The sequence below is a fragment of the Macrotis lagotis genome, chromosome 1 (assembly GCF_037893015.1).
Source record: "Macrotis lagotis isolate mMagLag1 chromosome 1, bilby.v1.9.chrom.fasta, whole genome shotgun sequence".
NCBI classification, from domain to species: domain Eukaryota; kingdom Metazoa; phylum Chordata; class Mammalia; order Peramelemorphia; family Peramelidae; genus Macrotis; species Macrotis lagotis.
In genome coordinates, this window is record NC_133658.1 from 888,374,601 (window position 1) to 888,390,568 (window position 15,968).

General features: G+C 41.2%; 1 protein-coding gene across 5 annotated transcripts in view; it reads left to right on the forward strand.

The window, feature by feature from the left end:
* The window catches only part of ACOT7 (acyl-CoA thioesterase 7), a 160,005-nt gene that overhangs the window by 66,405 nt on the left and 77,632 nt on the right, over positions 1 to 15,968 (forward strand). For all 5 annotated transcript variants that reach the window (XM_074218600.1, XM_074218601.1, XM_074218597.1 and 2 more), the window contains 2 exons: positions 4,074 to 4,165; positions 9,079 to 9,193. In XM_074218600.1, coding sequence (XP_074074701.1) covers positions 4,074 to 4,165; positions 9,079 to 9,193 — 207 coding nt within the window. The remainder of the gene's footprint in view (positions 1 to 4,073; positions 4,166 to 9,078; positions 9,194 to 15,968) is intronic.

A 15,968-nucleotide genomic window follows, 5' to 3' on the forward strand; every position in this document is an offset into this window, starting at 1 on the left:
TCGTTCAAGGTCACACACCTAGTGTCTTAAGGCTGGCTTTAAACTCGTCTTCCTGCCTTCAGGGCTGGCACCTTCTAGTTGCTTATAAGTGCCCAAAGTGCACTGAATTTGGAGTTTAGAGCCACTCCATTTACCAGCTAAGTGACCATCTTCATCTTTAAAATGTGAAAAAATACCATTTCACAGAGATGTTGAAGGATCAAACAAGAGATTGCATATAAAGAATTTTTTCAGTGGTTAAAAGCTTGGCAGTGCAGTGGTGATGGTGATCACTGAAGGGCTGTGGGTGTCATCCAATTCATTCCCTACTTTGCAGATAAGGGATGAAGGCCCTGGGAACTTAAGTCACTTGTGCCGGGTCATATAGGGAGTGAGGGACAGATCAGTTTCAAATTTTCTGATTCCAGATCTAGTCCTCTTTCCACTTGAAGATGCTAATGATTGGTAGTAAAAATAGTTAAGAAGATAAAGACCTCTTTTATCTGCTATTTCAGCTCACAAAGATCTCTTGGGTGGGGAGGGTGCACCTGTGAACTTTGCTAGCTTTTATTGCCTAAGCCATACAGTTTGACACATGATTATAAATTGTTTTGTATTGTCCCTGAATTATTTCTTTTATATACATCATGTTATCTAAGTTTGAAAATTAATTCTTTGAGAGAAGAGACTGTGTTTTAATATTAGAAAAATTTAAAGCAGTGATTTTTTTGAACATATAACATCTTTACATGTAATATACACATGTAAAGCAGTGAAATATAAGTAATTTTATTTCCCATGTGAATTCTCAGTTCTGTTTTTAAGTCATCATCTATTCATATTCACAACCCTTGGCACCCACTAATGGCTCTTTTACATTATCATACCAGATGGTTCATGAACTCAGAGCAAAAAACATTTAATTTAAAAAAATGCAAGGTATGCAACATGATATTTTCTAAGCTATCTGTCAACATAGCACAGAAGGAAAGGGGTCACACTCCATGATGTTAGAAATTGATGTTTTTTGCTAATCCTTTCCCTTTCAATCTTGGTAGCATCTTAAGTTTTTGTATCCCTTCTATATAGCATGTTACCATAGTGCTGGGCACAGATGGAGTTGGTAGTCATAATATTCTTATTAACTGATTTTCATTTGAATGGAATGACTTTTAAAAAATTAAAGCTCTGGATCAATTACAGAAGTTGTGCAAACGTTTTTGCATATTTTCTTTGAAGTGTTTCCTTTTTCTTTTATTCCAATGAAGTTACACGTTCTTGTGTAGTAAAGCTTGTGAAAGTAATGTAAAGCAAAGACCCTTGTCCCATGTGCCTTCTGTTAGTAGTCCTGGCTTCATAAGCCAGCCTTTTCTTTCATTCAGAATTCTGAGCATATTCACTCTGAGATAGCTAGGGAGATCTTGACCATTGAGAATATTCCTTTATTAAAAATGTCCGAATATTAATCTAACATGGAAAATGATCAAGAAACAATGGCTATGATGCCTGTAAGATTTTAAAAAGAATCTTTCCAGAATTATAGTGGTTTTTGATGTTTTCATTGGGTGACTAAAGAAGTTTAATTACCATGCTTTTCATCATTTAGGGCACATGGCTTACTTTGGCCTAGAAAGGTCCTAAAAAGGCTACAGGGACCAGCCTGTCAAAAGAGAGTGTTAGCTGATTTGAAGAGCAAAGCTTTCTTTCCCAAAGCAGGTTGTCAGATTTACTCTCAAGTCAAAATGCAGCGAAAATATTTTTCTTTTTTATGCCTATATACTAATTCTCGAACAATGATGACACTTTAAATCACACAGTTAGGTTCAAGTTGAGACACTGATGTGCTGGCTTGCTAGCACTGGGCTGCTGGTCCCAGGGGAGCTCTGGCTTTCCTAGTGGACCTCTTTTTCATTGTGCAGCTGAGCCTCAGCATGTTGCCTGGGGCTGTCTAGTCCAAGAAATAGATGTGAAAAGGCCTATGATCAGCTTGGGGGAAACAGGTGCGAGGTGGTCCTGGAGGCCTAGCTGTCAAGGACTCTGGGTTCTGCTCCATCTCCTTGTTTATAATGGATTCCTTCCTTTTCTGCTGCACTCGGGTCCTGCCAGTTTTTAGTTAACAGCTCCCCAAAGCAGCCTTGCAGACATTTCTCCCAGATTGTCATCCTGGGCTTTCCTGAGGAGATGCACTTGGCCTAATGGTGTCTTTTCCCTGAAGTAGTGGGCATGGGGTTGCTTATAGCAACAGCCCAAAGTCACACAGAGACATCTCTCTCAACACTAGCTGTCCCCTCCCCTTGGCATGTCCCCTTTGGGACTCTGCCACATCACTCACAGGCACAGTCAACTGCCATCTTCCCATCTCTTTAGTCTCTCCAAGAAGTCTGACAAGAGAATTGAGATCTGCAGGAACCCATCTGCAAATCCAGGTTTTCAGCAGGAAACTTTCTACTTTGAGGAAGTTCCTGGGGTGGAGGGAATGGAACTTTGCTGCTACTGGTTCTACAAAGTTATAATTTTGTGTGTAATTGGTTTAGGGCACCACTGCTTTTTTTCTGCTCTATAAAATAGTAATATTTCTTCTGTCAGGGGAGGAGGCTGATCTATGCATCCTAAGCCAACTTTTTCAGCTCTGGAGCAGGCATTTGTCTGTCTGTGTGCAGAGGCCACACACATATAGCTGCATTAGCCAGTCACTATAACTTATCATTTACACCTATCTATTTTCAAGTGTTTGGGTGAGGGAAAATGGGGAGAGAGTTTTGGATCTGTGATGTCATCAATGTCAGGCCTCCCAGTGAGCAGTTTCCTTCTCTAATGCAGATTGATAACCTTCTTTACGAGTTCAAATATTCCTTCTCAATCAAGGCTTGCTTCAGATATTTTTCACATACATTGCCTATTCCAAAATGGTGTCAACAGAGAAGACAATTGGATTTGAGTTGAAATGAGGAGCTGCCAGGTAGCAGGAGAGGACATTCTCAATAATTTTAGAGGTTCTTTTGGGAATACAAAGGTCAAGAATTGGCCAGAGCCATACATATGGCTAGCCTGTGTCAGAGGCAGAACATGAACTCAGGTCTTCCTAACTGTGATTTCAACCCACTAGCAGCACTGCCTCTATTTTACATATGTCTGTTTATTTAACAGTATGTGTAATATGTAAATCTGTCTCTTCTATCTTTGAAAATGATCGGTGATTGATGGTTTCCCTTTTGGCAATGTTTAGACTAGGGGAGGTGGGGAAGAGAGAGAGAGAGGAAATCTGTCAGGAAACATTCCATATTTCAACCTTGTTATGTAAAGTTCTTCAGCGAGGTACCTTGAGTAAGAAATGAAATGTCAGCTGTAATCTGTTGGTGGAGACCCAAATCTAGTCTGATGACAATACCTGTGGAAAAGAACTCAGTCCAATACTACCTCTTGCTTTTCTCCACAAGGCCTTCTCTAGAGTGTAGGGCTTCCACAGAGACCCTTAGTCCACTACTTCCCACCAAGCAACAAATGCATCGAGCTGCACTATTGGAAAATTCTCATCAGAGACTTAGGAAATATTTTAATAATTGAACTGCATTCCTGCAAAAATAATGGCTGAGAACAGTGCCTTCCTCTTCTCCCAGGGGATTTACCCAGAAATGAGTGGGTAGCCAAGTCTATCTATCTGCTATGAGAAAGTTAACCCACTTGAGCTACGGGGCTACAGAAACTGCTTGATCCTAGTTATTTTTAGACAGGATATTTTTAAAAATTATCTTATTTTTATGGATGTGTTTTGTTTTTAACCTTCATTTCTGAATATATGCATACACGCCATCAGGCCTGGAGTCAGAAAGCCCTGAATAGATACTTCCTAGCTGTGTGACCCTGGGTCACATTGAACCCTCCATTTGCCTCAATTTCCTTAACTGTAAAATGGATAACTGTAGTACTTTCCTTCCAGGGTGATTGTGGGAATCAGTTGAGACCATATTTGTAAAGCGCTTAGTAGATGCATAATACATGCTCACTGCCTTTCCTTCTTCCTTCCCAGAATTATCTGCCTTCTCCTCTTGTTCTTATCCACAAGAGCATCACTAACCCATATTCCTTTTCCTAAGGTGCTAGAAGAGTCACCAATAAGGCAGCGCTCTGGTATGTGCCCCTCTCACTGAAGAATGTGGACAAAGTGCTCGAGGTCCCTCCTTTGGTGGTAAGATCCTTGGATTTGCTTCTTTCTTGTCAGACATGGAGCCCCAGACTGGTTGGGGCTGGGGAGGGGCATTCACTTAACTGAGAAGCTGGTCAGCACTTGAAGACCCTGTATCAGGAGCTTTATCTGGTCAGGTGGGATAGTTCCAGAGCAAGTAGGGCCTGGACGTAGGAGTCCTTCCTGTAGGATCAGTGCTTCTGCTGGGCCTGCTGAATGAAGCGAGACACTGGAGAGACATCATGGCAGCTGGCCACTCTTTAGTGATCCGTAATGTCATCATTGGGGGCATTTTCCCCTGGTCCAGATTATAGCCATTTAGTGACTCAGGGGATGAAATATGGCCCAGTGATAAGGACTTGATGCCTCTCCACATGGGTGAAGGCCCTGTCTGCTACTTGTTGACCCTTGAAGTCTGTTTCCCCAAGAGGAAGGGGGCATTGTGGCTTTACAGAACCATCACCGCTCCAGGATGAGGCCCCACTGTAGAGTAGGCAACTGGGGGGGGTCACAGTGCAGACATCTAGCTGCTTCAGAGACTTCCTAGCTAGGTGACCCTGGGCAAGGCATTGCACCTCCATTTGCCTCAGTTTCCTTATCTATTAAACAGGGAGAATAATAGTGGCTGCCTCTCAGGGTTGAGGAACAAATGAGATAATATAATATGATGAAAATGCTTCCCAGACCTTTGCTTTATCAAAGCTGGTTTTATTATAAATGATCACCATTCATTTCTGGAATAACAATTGTAGATAGCTGCTGTTATAACTATTTTATTTTATTTTTATTTTTAGGTTTTTTCAAGGCAAATGGTGTTATGTGGCTTGCCCAAGGCCCCACAGCTAGGTAATTCTTAAGTGTCTGAGGGTGGATTTGACTCCTGACTCCAGGGCCAGTGCTCTATCCACTGTGCCACCTAGCTGCCTTATTATAACTATTTAAAAAAAAAATGTGATTAATAGTTCAATGACAGAAATTCTAGCTCTTGGAATCAGGACGTAGGTTCAAATCCTATCCATGTAATCTTGGGCACATTCCTTTCTCTCCCTAGGCTTTAGTTTGCTCATCCATCATCCTAAACCCCCCAAGTCCCTGGCCTACCGCTCCTCATTATGTGTTGTTAATGAGTATTTTTCTTCTCTCTGCGCTCACTGAGCAGGGCAGTGTTCCTGAGCCCTCTAGTGCTCTGGTGAGCTTGGGCTGGGGGCATTTGTCTGGGTGACACTAGCCCAGCTGCTGAGGCCCCTCCGGGCCTTGAGATTAGCCAGCAGGGCATCCCTCTTGATTAAAAAGCCAACATAACTGCTGGTCAGCTCTGTGACCTACCTTTCAAGCATTGTGAAATGAGTTGGGAGTGGTGATCTGAGCCTTGAAGCTATGAACTGAATTAGAGTGGGGAGAGAGGAGAGGTTCTGGAAGCAACATTGGCCTAGGATTGGGAGCTCTGGGTTCTAGTTTGGGCTTTTCCACTTTGATTAGGTAGCAAGCTCCTCTCCGGGGGTGGGGGCAGGTTAGTCCCTCCTGCTTAGGACACCTTAGGGGAGAAATTTGCTGGCACTTCCATCTGGGCTTTTCCTAAGGTGGTAGCAGTGGGGCTTTACCTATAGATCATGCTCTGGGAGATGGGGGGAAAGAGTCATTGCATATTTTTGTTGAACTGTTCACTCTCTTTGAGGGGTGTAGGGATGACTTAAATTTAGAAATGAAGGTGATGCTAAAACAAAAGGAATCAATGAGATTTTTAAAAAATGAACAATAATGCCTTGGGAGTAAGTGAGATAACCAAAGAGGATTCTGATTTCTGCCCTTTAACTTAAAAAGGAGTGTGTCTTTGTGCTTGGCATCTCTGCTAATTACTGACCCAGTACCCAGAAAGAATAGATTTGGTATCCAGCAAGGGTTATTCTGCTTTGGCAGGGAATTTCCACACTGGGAGTTCCCTAGCAGGATAGACTTCAGATCTGGATCAAGGATCAATATGAAACAACTTGAGTACTTTTTCCTGACTTCTTTTCTGCCCCTTATATTAAATCAGTCATATAGCCTATGATAAATTGCAAATTATTTTTTAAAGGCATAACCCTTTTATCCCCTTGCTTGGCTTTCATGATTTCATATTTAAAGACTCTTCACCAGATCTATTCTAGCCTCTTCAATTTATATTCCAAGGAATTTGAGTTCCAGAGTTGTAGAATACCTTACCCAGGGTCCCACAATTAGTCACCAGGGGAGAGGTGGCAATCCAGAGGGATCTCCTACCTTACAGATGGGGCATCCTCCAAGGGAGTTTCTTGGGCACAATGTACTCACCTTTTGAGGAGATTCCCCAGCTCCCCTTTCAGAACAACATGGGGAGCGGGGGAAGCAGGGATGTGGGTGGCCCCTTGTATTAGCTTGTTTTCTGCTCCAGGTGGCCCACAGTCAGCACTCTTGGGGGATGTGGCAGGCCATGCTTCTATCCTCCCCCTCCCTACCTTCCTTCAGTAATTAGCATTTTTCCTCCTACTGCACAGAGGAGCAAATGGGAGCTTTTTAACTGTATTGTTTCGTTGGGCTTGATAAGACATAAATATCAACTTTGCCCTTTTTAGAGGATTGTATTTTAAACCATCCCTCTCATTGTAAGTGGGGAAAGCTCCAGATGGAAAAGAATTCTTAGATCTGGAAGCCTGTTCTTTTGTTACTATTTCTTGTACTCCCCCACACCTGCAAAGCCTTGGGTAGAACCTACAGGTGCATTTGAACAACATGCCAGGCAAGTACCTGAATAGGCCTGTATTTGGGGGGAGGTGATGGGAGAAATTCTACCTTTAGCTTTAGTTACGATTGATACTCTCTTCCTGTAAGTTTAGAACTAGGACTGCAGGCTTCTTAAATGAAAACAGCCAACTGTCTCTCTTTTTGTTAAGAAATATATTTTTCCCCCCACTTAGTTCTCAATGAGGTGGAAAGTGACAAAGAGATTTAGGATTGATGTTAGAGGTGTCCCAAAGTGGAATAATGTGCTTTAGGAGGTGGGTGACCCCTGATTTTTTGTTCCTTTAAGTAGACAGTTGAGAACCATTTGTCAGGGCTGGTATAGTAAGGATTCATTTCTAGTGTGGGCTAGCCTAGATGACCCCTATGTTCCATCTTCAGAATCCATGATATGATAATTTCAGTAAAGAAACTTTCCAGAAGCAGTGTAACCTACTGGAGAGAGGATTGGACTTCAAGTCCTGCTTCTGGTATGTGATTTTAGGACTCTCTCTGTGCCTCAGATTCCTTTTCTATAAAATGGAGCTAATTATGGAGCCTGCCTCAAAGGGTTATTGGGAGGATGCAGTGTTTTGTGCACATTAAAGTACGAGATGAATAGCAGCTGTTACTGTAGAAAGTAGTAGTTTCTGGGGATGCTCCATTAAGTTTTCTTTTCCATTCCTTCTTAAGACACGTTGACTTTTTTCTTCTCCTAAACAAATATTTCTAGGGAAGCTTTCAGTTTAGTCATCAGTTTTTCTAGATGGACACAGCACAAATTCTGCTCTCACAGCAGTAACCTTTTGACTGTGGAACATTATTGAAACAATTGGTTTATTTGATTGACGGAGGTTTAGCTATCCATTGTAACTTAAAACACTCACTCTTGTGGCCTTGCCCCTTCCGAGCCCTCAGCTTCTGCCTCACTCTTCTTTAGAGAGTATTCTCAAGCCCAAGATAATGGATAATTAACCACAAACTGGTGCTCAGTCACTGTAAAAACAAAAAACAAAACACAAAGCCTAAAACAAAAGGCCTTATGAGAACTCACCATCCGCAGGAAAATTGAGATTGCAGGCTTTTGAGTCGAATTCTTAAAAGCCCCCTGGAATGCATTCTCCCTCACTGGAAGGCTCTGGCAAGCTTCTCAGTAATTCTGGTTTTATGGAGGGGTTATGAGCTACAGCTGCAGCACAGGCAGAAGTGTGGGAATGGAGGGTTCAGAGGGACAGACTTGGGTGAAGGGGAAATCTTGAGCTTTGGGAAGCAGTATGGAAATGAAGGTTAGTAAATTTTTCTTGGATCTACAGTAGAAATGGCATCTGCTGCTCCTCTGCACTGACATAGCATTTGACAAATAATGGAACGAGTAGCTCAACTCAAGGGAAGAATGGAAGTCTGTACTCACAAGACTTCAGAAGTGGGGCATATTCCTCTGCTCCTTCCCTTTGCTCCTCCTGGCCCTTTTCTAATTACATTTGATAGGACTGCTGCCATTTTTCTTATATTGATGATGGTCTCTTCCACTTGTTTGCCTGCCTGTCATAAATTGGGAAGATCAAGAGATTTCTTCAAGTGTATCAGCTTTGGAAGTTCTTTTAAAAGGGGAATAAAACTAAGCAAAGAAAATGTATTCTCTCGTAGACCCCAAGAGAGAAGATGATTGAGGGTCCAAATGTTAAGAGTGCTATTGAAGTATAATCAGGTGCCTATGACTCAGGGATGACGGGAGTGGAATTGGTAAGCCAAGGAGAGAAAGGACATGGCTTTCCAGGGTGACCAATGAACAAAATTAATAGAGATGTGTGCGAGAGTGCATTATAAACAAACAGGTGTGTGTGTGTGTGTGTGTGTGTGTGTGTGTGTGTGTGTGTGCTATCTTTGAATAAAGGAAGCAAAGCATCAGTAACTGAACTGTTGTACTCCCAGGCCTCAGTTTTAATGAGAAAATGTTATTCACTGTAGATTTTAACTTTATGGCTCAGAAACCTTGGGGTAACCATTAGACTACTCTTAGAAGGTCCACCTTAGCTATGCTGCCTTCTTCCCCATGTGGAGAGTTCATCTGGTAAGTCTGAGTAGCTGAGACTTTGTGGCCTTTTCCAGGTATAGACCCCAGAGGTAGTTGTCTTGAAACCAAACAGCATGTGACCTGTGTGTTTTGTGATTTTCCTTAGTATACTCAAAAGGAACAAGAAGAGGAGGGAAGGAAGAGATATGAAGCTCAAAAACTGGAACGGATGGAAACCAAGTGGAAGAACGGAGATCTGGCGCAGCCTTCTAGTAACCCAGGTAACAGCCGGTCGCTTGTTGCAGTAATTACTTTAGAGACCGCTAATCTAGTTATTTATAGAAATAGTAATTTATTAAGTTAATTGTCTAGAGTTAGACCACGGTATTGCTGTATTGCCATCTCAGAAAAAGGCCAAGCTGCCTTCTTCATGGGCTGAGAAGGAGTCCTTCTTGGGTGTCATGCCATTTGCACCCTACTAAACCTCTAACATTGTTGAATGGAGGCCTAGAACCTTCCCTCCACTCCCTTCACCCAGCATCTCAATAAGGAGTATTAATTTAGCTAGCTTTCACAAGAAGGATTCAATGAGAGATTGCTGGGCCACTGAGGTGTTGGTTAGTCCAGTGCTTACTGGGGCACAATATTGAATTCTGGGGAATTAGACTAGATGACAGAGCACAGTGAGAGTCCCAGCTTTCTGAGAATTTATAGTCAAATAAGAGGCATAAACCTTAGAAAGAAAAAATGGATCTGATCATGAGAAAATTAGTGCATATTTGCTGTTTGTTAACTCAAGAGTTTGGTTTTCTTTCTTTCTTTTCTTTTTTTTTTTTTGCTCATTATCTATTTTGATTAACTAGATGGTTCAGTGGATAGAGCACTGGCCTTGAAGTCAGGAGGACTTGAATTTGAATTCAGCCTCAGAAACTTGACACTTACTAGCCCTATGACCTTGGGCAAGTCTTGATCCATATCTGGTCCCTGGACCCAGATGACTTAGTCACCCTGGTGACTTAGCACAACTCCCCCTCACTCAAATCCAGTTCATGTGTTTTTCATGGCATCACTTCCCTGATGTCATGATCATCTTGGAGAATGAAGGACAAATCTCAAATCTGACCAATTTGAATGATCTCAAATTCACAAACAAATGAACCCAGTAGTGGGCAACATTTGTGTTTCCTCTGGAAATCCTATCTGTTTTGTACATAGTAACTACTTATGTTCCTTAGATGGTTCCACTGTTGCTGGTTACACATATTTCTTTTTTTTTTCATTCTTTTCTTTGTGTACTGGTGTGGCCTACCCAAATCCAGGTATAAAGAGTAGATTAATTAGGCGTGGTTATTCATACTGCCAAAGGCCTCTTGTATGAAAGAATGCTTATCTCAAGTTTCTTTTAAATGGGAGACTCCTGGATAATGATTGTTTACACAATCACTTGCTTTTGAGGAATCAAATTTTCATTTATTTATCTATTTGTTTGTTTATTCCTCCATTCATTCATTTATTTATTTGTTTATTTGTTTATATTTTTGCAAGGCAAATGCAGTTAAGTGGCTTGCCCAAGGCCACACAGCTAGGTCATTATTAAGTGTCTGAGACCAGATTTGAACTCTGGTACTCCTGACTCCCAAGGCAGGTGCTTTATCCACTAAGCCACCTAGCCTCCCCTATCTTTTTTTAAAAAAAAAAAACATTAGCTAAGTAGAATCTGAGCTCATCTGTGCCCTTGCCCAAATTTTTACTTGTGTGAATTTCTCAGAAGTGATTATTTGTTGGATATTTGCCTTATTTTGGGGTGAGACAGGCATTCTTGTTTCTTGCTCTGAAGCTAATGTTGGCACACATACCATTGTTCACTCATCACCAAGCCCTATTACTACTTTCCAAGTTCAGAAAACAGCCTGTAGGTCAATGGTAATAGAAAGAGGCTGCTGATGCCAGTGAGGTATGACTTGGGGTGGGTTTTTCTCCCCATTAGATCTGTCTAGATACATTATTCTTTAGAGAAAGAGTGATGTTGGCCATAGAGAGGGGCAGGTTGACAGACCTGGGCTCCCCTCATCTTTCTTCTGCTGATCATGTGGACCATTGACAAAGCACTTAGTCTCTCAAGGGGCAGAGGTGCCATTTACACTGGAGAAGGGTTTTTCATTGAGTTCCCAGTCAAGGCACCAGACCAGTCCTTAACATTCCTGAAATGTCGGAAACAAATGTGTAGATCTTGTTATAAGAAGTGATGATGCTGTAGAGCACATTTTGAGAAGCATGAGGTTGGCTATGACTTGGTATTAATTATTCTGGAGAGTCAAATTTGCTCATGAAATCAATCTATTTTCTTTCTTATTTTTTCCATACTCTAAGAAAAATATTTTTAGTAATCTGAATTCTAGGATTTTCTCAGTGATACCTGAGAAAAGTAAGTAGGGTGCATGAGATTTTTTTCTTTTTTAAAAAATGGACAAGTATTTATTTTCTCTCCTCTCCTCTCTTACAAACAAACAAATAAACATGCATAGCTAGGCAAAAACACATTCCCACATGAACTATGCCCAAAAATATGTACAAGATTTTTTACAGACTCTCTTATTGTACTCTACTTTGTCACTCAAAGGGGGCATTTTGGTTTTTGAGATATTTAGATAAATTTGCTGTTATTAATTCTTGTTCTCTGTAATCTAGTAGGAATCCATCTCTCATAGCTTTATTTTCAGAGATTTTTCCTAAGGAATTATCATTTTTTTTCCTTTTGTTTTTGTCTCTTTCCTTTGTTACCACTTGCCTTCAGGGTTTCTAATTTTCTTTCCCAAGAAAGATGAGGTTGGAGAGGAACCAACATGTAGACCAGCTGGGTAAATTTACCTGTAATTGGGTCTCTAGAGACACGGCCTTAAGGGCCACCATCTGACTGGCATAAGTAAGAAATCTTTGTTTCTTGGCATAGGTTGGGTAAGTTGAATGTGTCTTTATTTTTTTTTTTTCAAGGCATTGGGGTTAAGTAACTTGCCCAAGACCACACAGCTAGGTAATTATTAAGTGTCTTAGCTGGATTTGAAATCAGGTTCTCCTGACTCCAGGGCCGGTGCTCTATGTACCTTTATTGATGCAGAACCATGGCTTAACTTGGGTGAGGGAGGGTTTTGGAGAGCAGGGAGAATATATGTGCCATAAATATTATATGTTTAAATACCTGGTGAATTTTTAAGGTAAGATTTCAGGGCTGGTGGGGAAATCTGATAATCTTAATAAATATGATTCTGTTTGGGGGATGGTAAAGATATAAAAAGTATTCAATGCCTTTTCCACTATATATATTTTTATGTGTGTCTGCATACACACACACACACACACACACACACACACACACGGCACCAAAAGAGCTAAAATACTACTTTTACTGTCAAAAATCTGCCTGTCTAGAAGGTCATGGTAGAACATCTTATGCTTAAAAACTCTGCAGTTTCATCATGCATTTTTTTTAGGTTTTGTTTTGCAAAGCAATGGGGTTAAGTGGAATTCATCATTCATTTTTGCAGATTGACATGTTTATAACTTAGTTTAGAGTTGTCATGAGCTGGTGTAGAATCAGAAAGTCATCTGTGATTTTCTACAGGTAACAAGATGGTCCTTGGACCCCATGATAAGTCCATCTCCAAGTCTGTCTTCCAAACCTTTGTATTCTATTAGAGTTGAAATTGCCCAATAGGGCTTAGCAGGCAAGAAGCCTGAATCACCTCTATGCTACAGAGACACCTCAGAACACAGCAGATACTTGCTTTTTGTCAGACTCATTTAGGAGCATAACTTCTGCTATGTCTCAAGTGAATCAAGAGAATGAAATACTAGTTCAGAATGACAAAATGTAAGTCCCTTCAAATTTGGAGAACAGAGCTCAATCTCATAGTTACCTAGCAGCATATCACAAGGGACAAGTTAGTCTTTGATGCCTCTTTGCAGATAGCCTGAGAGGGCTTTCAGAAACAGTTGACCTTATTTCTTCTCTATCCCACCTCCATCACAAGGAGAAAAAATAGAATTACCTTGAGAATTTGGAGGGAATTTGTCTTCTCAGATAGAAATGTGGGCTCTATTAAACCTATGTGATGGTCTGATTAAATCTTCATTTTGAGCATTTTGGAGTTCACATAAAATCTATTCTCTGTGAATAGTAAGATAACATAGGGATTTTTTTTTGTTAAAATGTGTATAATGGAATGTTAGCACAGTGTTAGAATGTTAGCTTCCATAGTTCAGACTTAGCCCAACCACTAGTGCTGCTCATGGAAAGTCATTCCCAGCCAGTGTGTGCCAGAGAGATTGCAGGGGAGCCCTTTAGTTGGTTCCCTACTTCTAGATGGAACCACACTGAACTTAGTAAGTTCATCCTATTACTTTCTGTCCTTTTTTCTAACTAGCTTGGAGGAGAAAGCTCAGATAGCTTGCCTGCCCCATTGTTAAAGCTTACCCTGGAAGGCTGTAGTTCTTTCTAAAATCCTTCCTAAACTAATTCCAGCTCTTTGCTTTGACCTTGGTGACTTTTTTGTCAATGTAATTGCCTTTTATGTGCTGGAGAACTGTTCTCCTCCTCCTCCTCCTCCTCCCCCTTCTTCTTCTTCTTCTTCTTCTTCTTCTCTCTCTCTCTCTCTCTCTCTCTCTCTCTCTCTTGTTTTTTGTAAGGCAATGGGGTTAAGTGACAGTCCCAAGGTCACACAGCTGGGTAATTTTAAGAAGCTGGATTTTGGAGAAGAGTTAGGCCTTTGCCTTTCTAGCTTCCTTGTTATCCAACTTAATTCTCCTCCTTCTCCTAGATTTCATGTTTCTTTGTGTTTCTTTAGGAGTAGTGACTCCAAAGATGAGAAACCGTTCAGAAGAAGATCTGGTCATTTAGTCAGGCAAGCAGTGAAATGAGGACAGGACCTGGATTCAAATGTGGCCTCTGACACTTAACACCCTTGTGATCTAAGGCACACTTAGGAATCTGTCTGAGTTATAAAGTGAAGGAGAGGATGATGGAGATCTCTTTCTACTCTACTTCTATTACTGTGGGATTTAATTTGATTCCCTTGGTTTCTTTCAGACACAGAAAACACTGAACATGTTTCTTCCCTGCCCTTTTCTAGTTTTGTAGATGAAGTCAGTGACTGGTGACTATGGAAGGGGGATCAAATCTCTGTTCCTCTGCCCATCACCAGAGGCTTTGCATTTTTTGGGAGTTTCTGATTGGAACACCTGATTTATTATAAGAGAAGAAACCAAAATGACCAGGGTTTGGTTTAAATCTTACTTAAAACCCTTTAATTTTATCTATCTATCTATCTATTTATTTTTTAGGTTTTAGCAAGACAAATGGGGTTAAGTGGCTTGCCCAAGGCCACACAGCTAGGTTATTATTAAGTGTCTTCTGAGACTGGATTTGAACCCAGGTACTCCTGACTCCAAGGCCGGTGCTTTATCCACTACACCACCTAGCCGCCCCTTAAAACCCTTTTAAAAAGAGCCGTGGTAACATAGTAATTGGTTAGGAAATAGCATTTCAGATTACCTCAGCTGAGCATTTTTTTCAAAATATTTTCCAATTAAATAGGGTTGTAAGATTTTTTTGTGTCAAGATGTTGCTCTCTTTGTTGATCAAAACACTTGTTAGAATGAGCCAGAGCAGTAGATTTGGAGAACGTGGCACTGCAAAGTAAGTGTTCTTCAAGGGTTGTTTGAATGGAGCACAAAGCAGATGGTAGCATTTGTTGGTTTCAATGCCTTTTCTGTTTTCTACCCGCCTGCTTCACAGATAGGCAGACTAAAGGTAAGCATCCTCTTGGAGAAGTGTCATTGTTGTATTGTGTAGGAATGCTGTGTGGATGGTGTGTGTTTGTCTATCTTTCTGTCTGTCTGTCTGTCTGTTTGTGTAAGAGAGAGCCCATGAGGCTCGTGTCTCCCTGGAGTTTCCTGGCCAGTTGGCGGACCTTCTGAAGGCTTCAGTGACAGGTGATAGCATGACATTTATAAACTGCTGTTAAATCTACTAGGACTGTGTTTAGTGGGAAATAAGAACATCTAAGTTGTCAAACGGTAAGTTTCTTCTCTAGAGTGAAGTTGAAGCATAAAATACAGGAAGAAGAGAGGAGAGAGAGAGGCAAAGAAGCCTTGGCTGGCTATTGGAGAAGTTTCCCTCACTGTGTCTTTGTGGCAGAGGGCTTTGAGAACACTTTATTGCTCATTGATGGCAACCACATAGGAGATTAGTCTCAAACCTCTGAGGGCTCAGTAGCTAGGTTATGGGAGCTCTGAACATCCGAGGGTCTCAATCAGATGTGCCAATGGTACCTGTCCTATAAGACCTTGCCCCTGAACACACTTATCCCTCAAAATTCTGGTCAAAACTCAACTAAGAAAATTGCTGAATAAATGAAAGCTGCAAAGCAAGAGAGAGTCAATGGGGCTGAGAAACAATGTCTCAAACTAGTCTTCAGCTTCTGGGACCAATGGGGGAAAAAGAAAATGATTTTTAAAAACTGATGAGACCCACTCAGCAACTGCAGCATGGCCTGGAGGCCCATTTGGGCTGTGAAGGTGTAGCATTGTCTCAAGATTCTCAGGGCATGGGAAGAGCAGATGCTTTCTCCTTGTCTTACCCTTCTCTACAAAGGCGCAAGCATACACATTGGCGAGTTTTCAAATTCTACTTAAGATTTTAATCCTAAAATCCTTTAAATAAATATAATTCCCTCAAGTTTTAGAATAAACAAAGTCCCCTTCCCCCATGGTCCATGTGGTATATTTATTCTGTTTAGTGAGTTTTGCAAGACCCAAGCCTTCTTGGTTATCCTAGATGATCTACTGAATGAATCAGAACCCAACCCTCTTCTTGGAGGACCTCATTTCAACATCATTGCAGTCCTGCTTTCTTGCATCTAACTATGGTCAGACACGTTATATGGTTAATAGTTGCCACAGTTAACCTCTGCAGACCCTGTTGGTGTTGAACTCCATAGTATTGACAGATAGTATTGGCATAGTACAATCAGAGAACTCAAAAGTTAAGTATCCATTTCC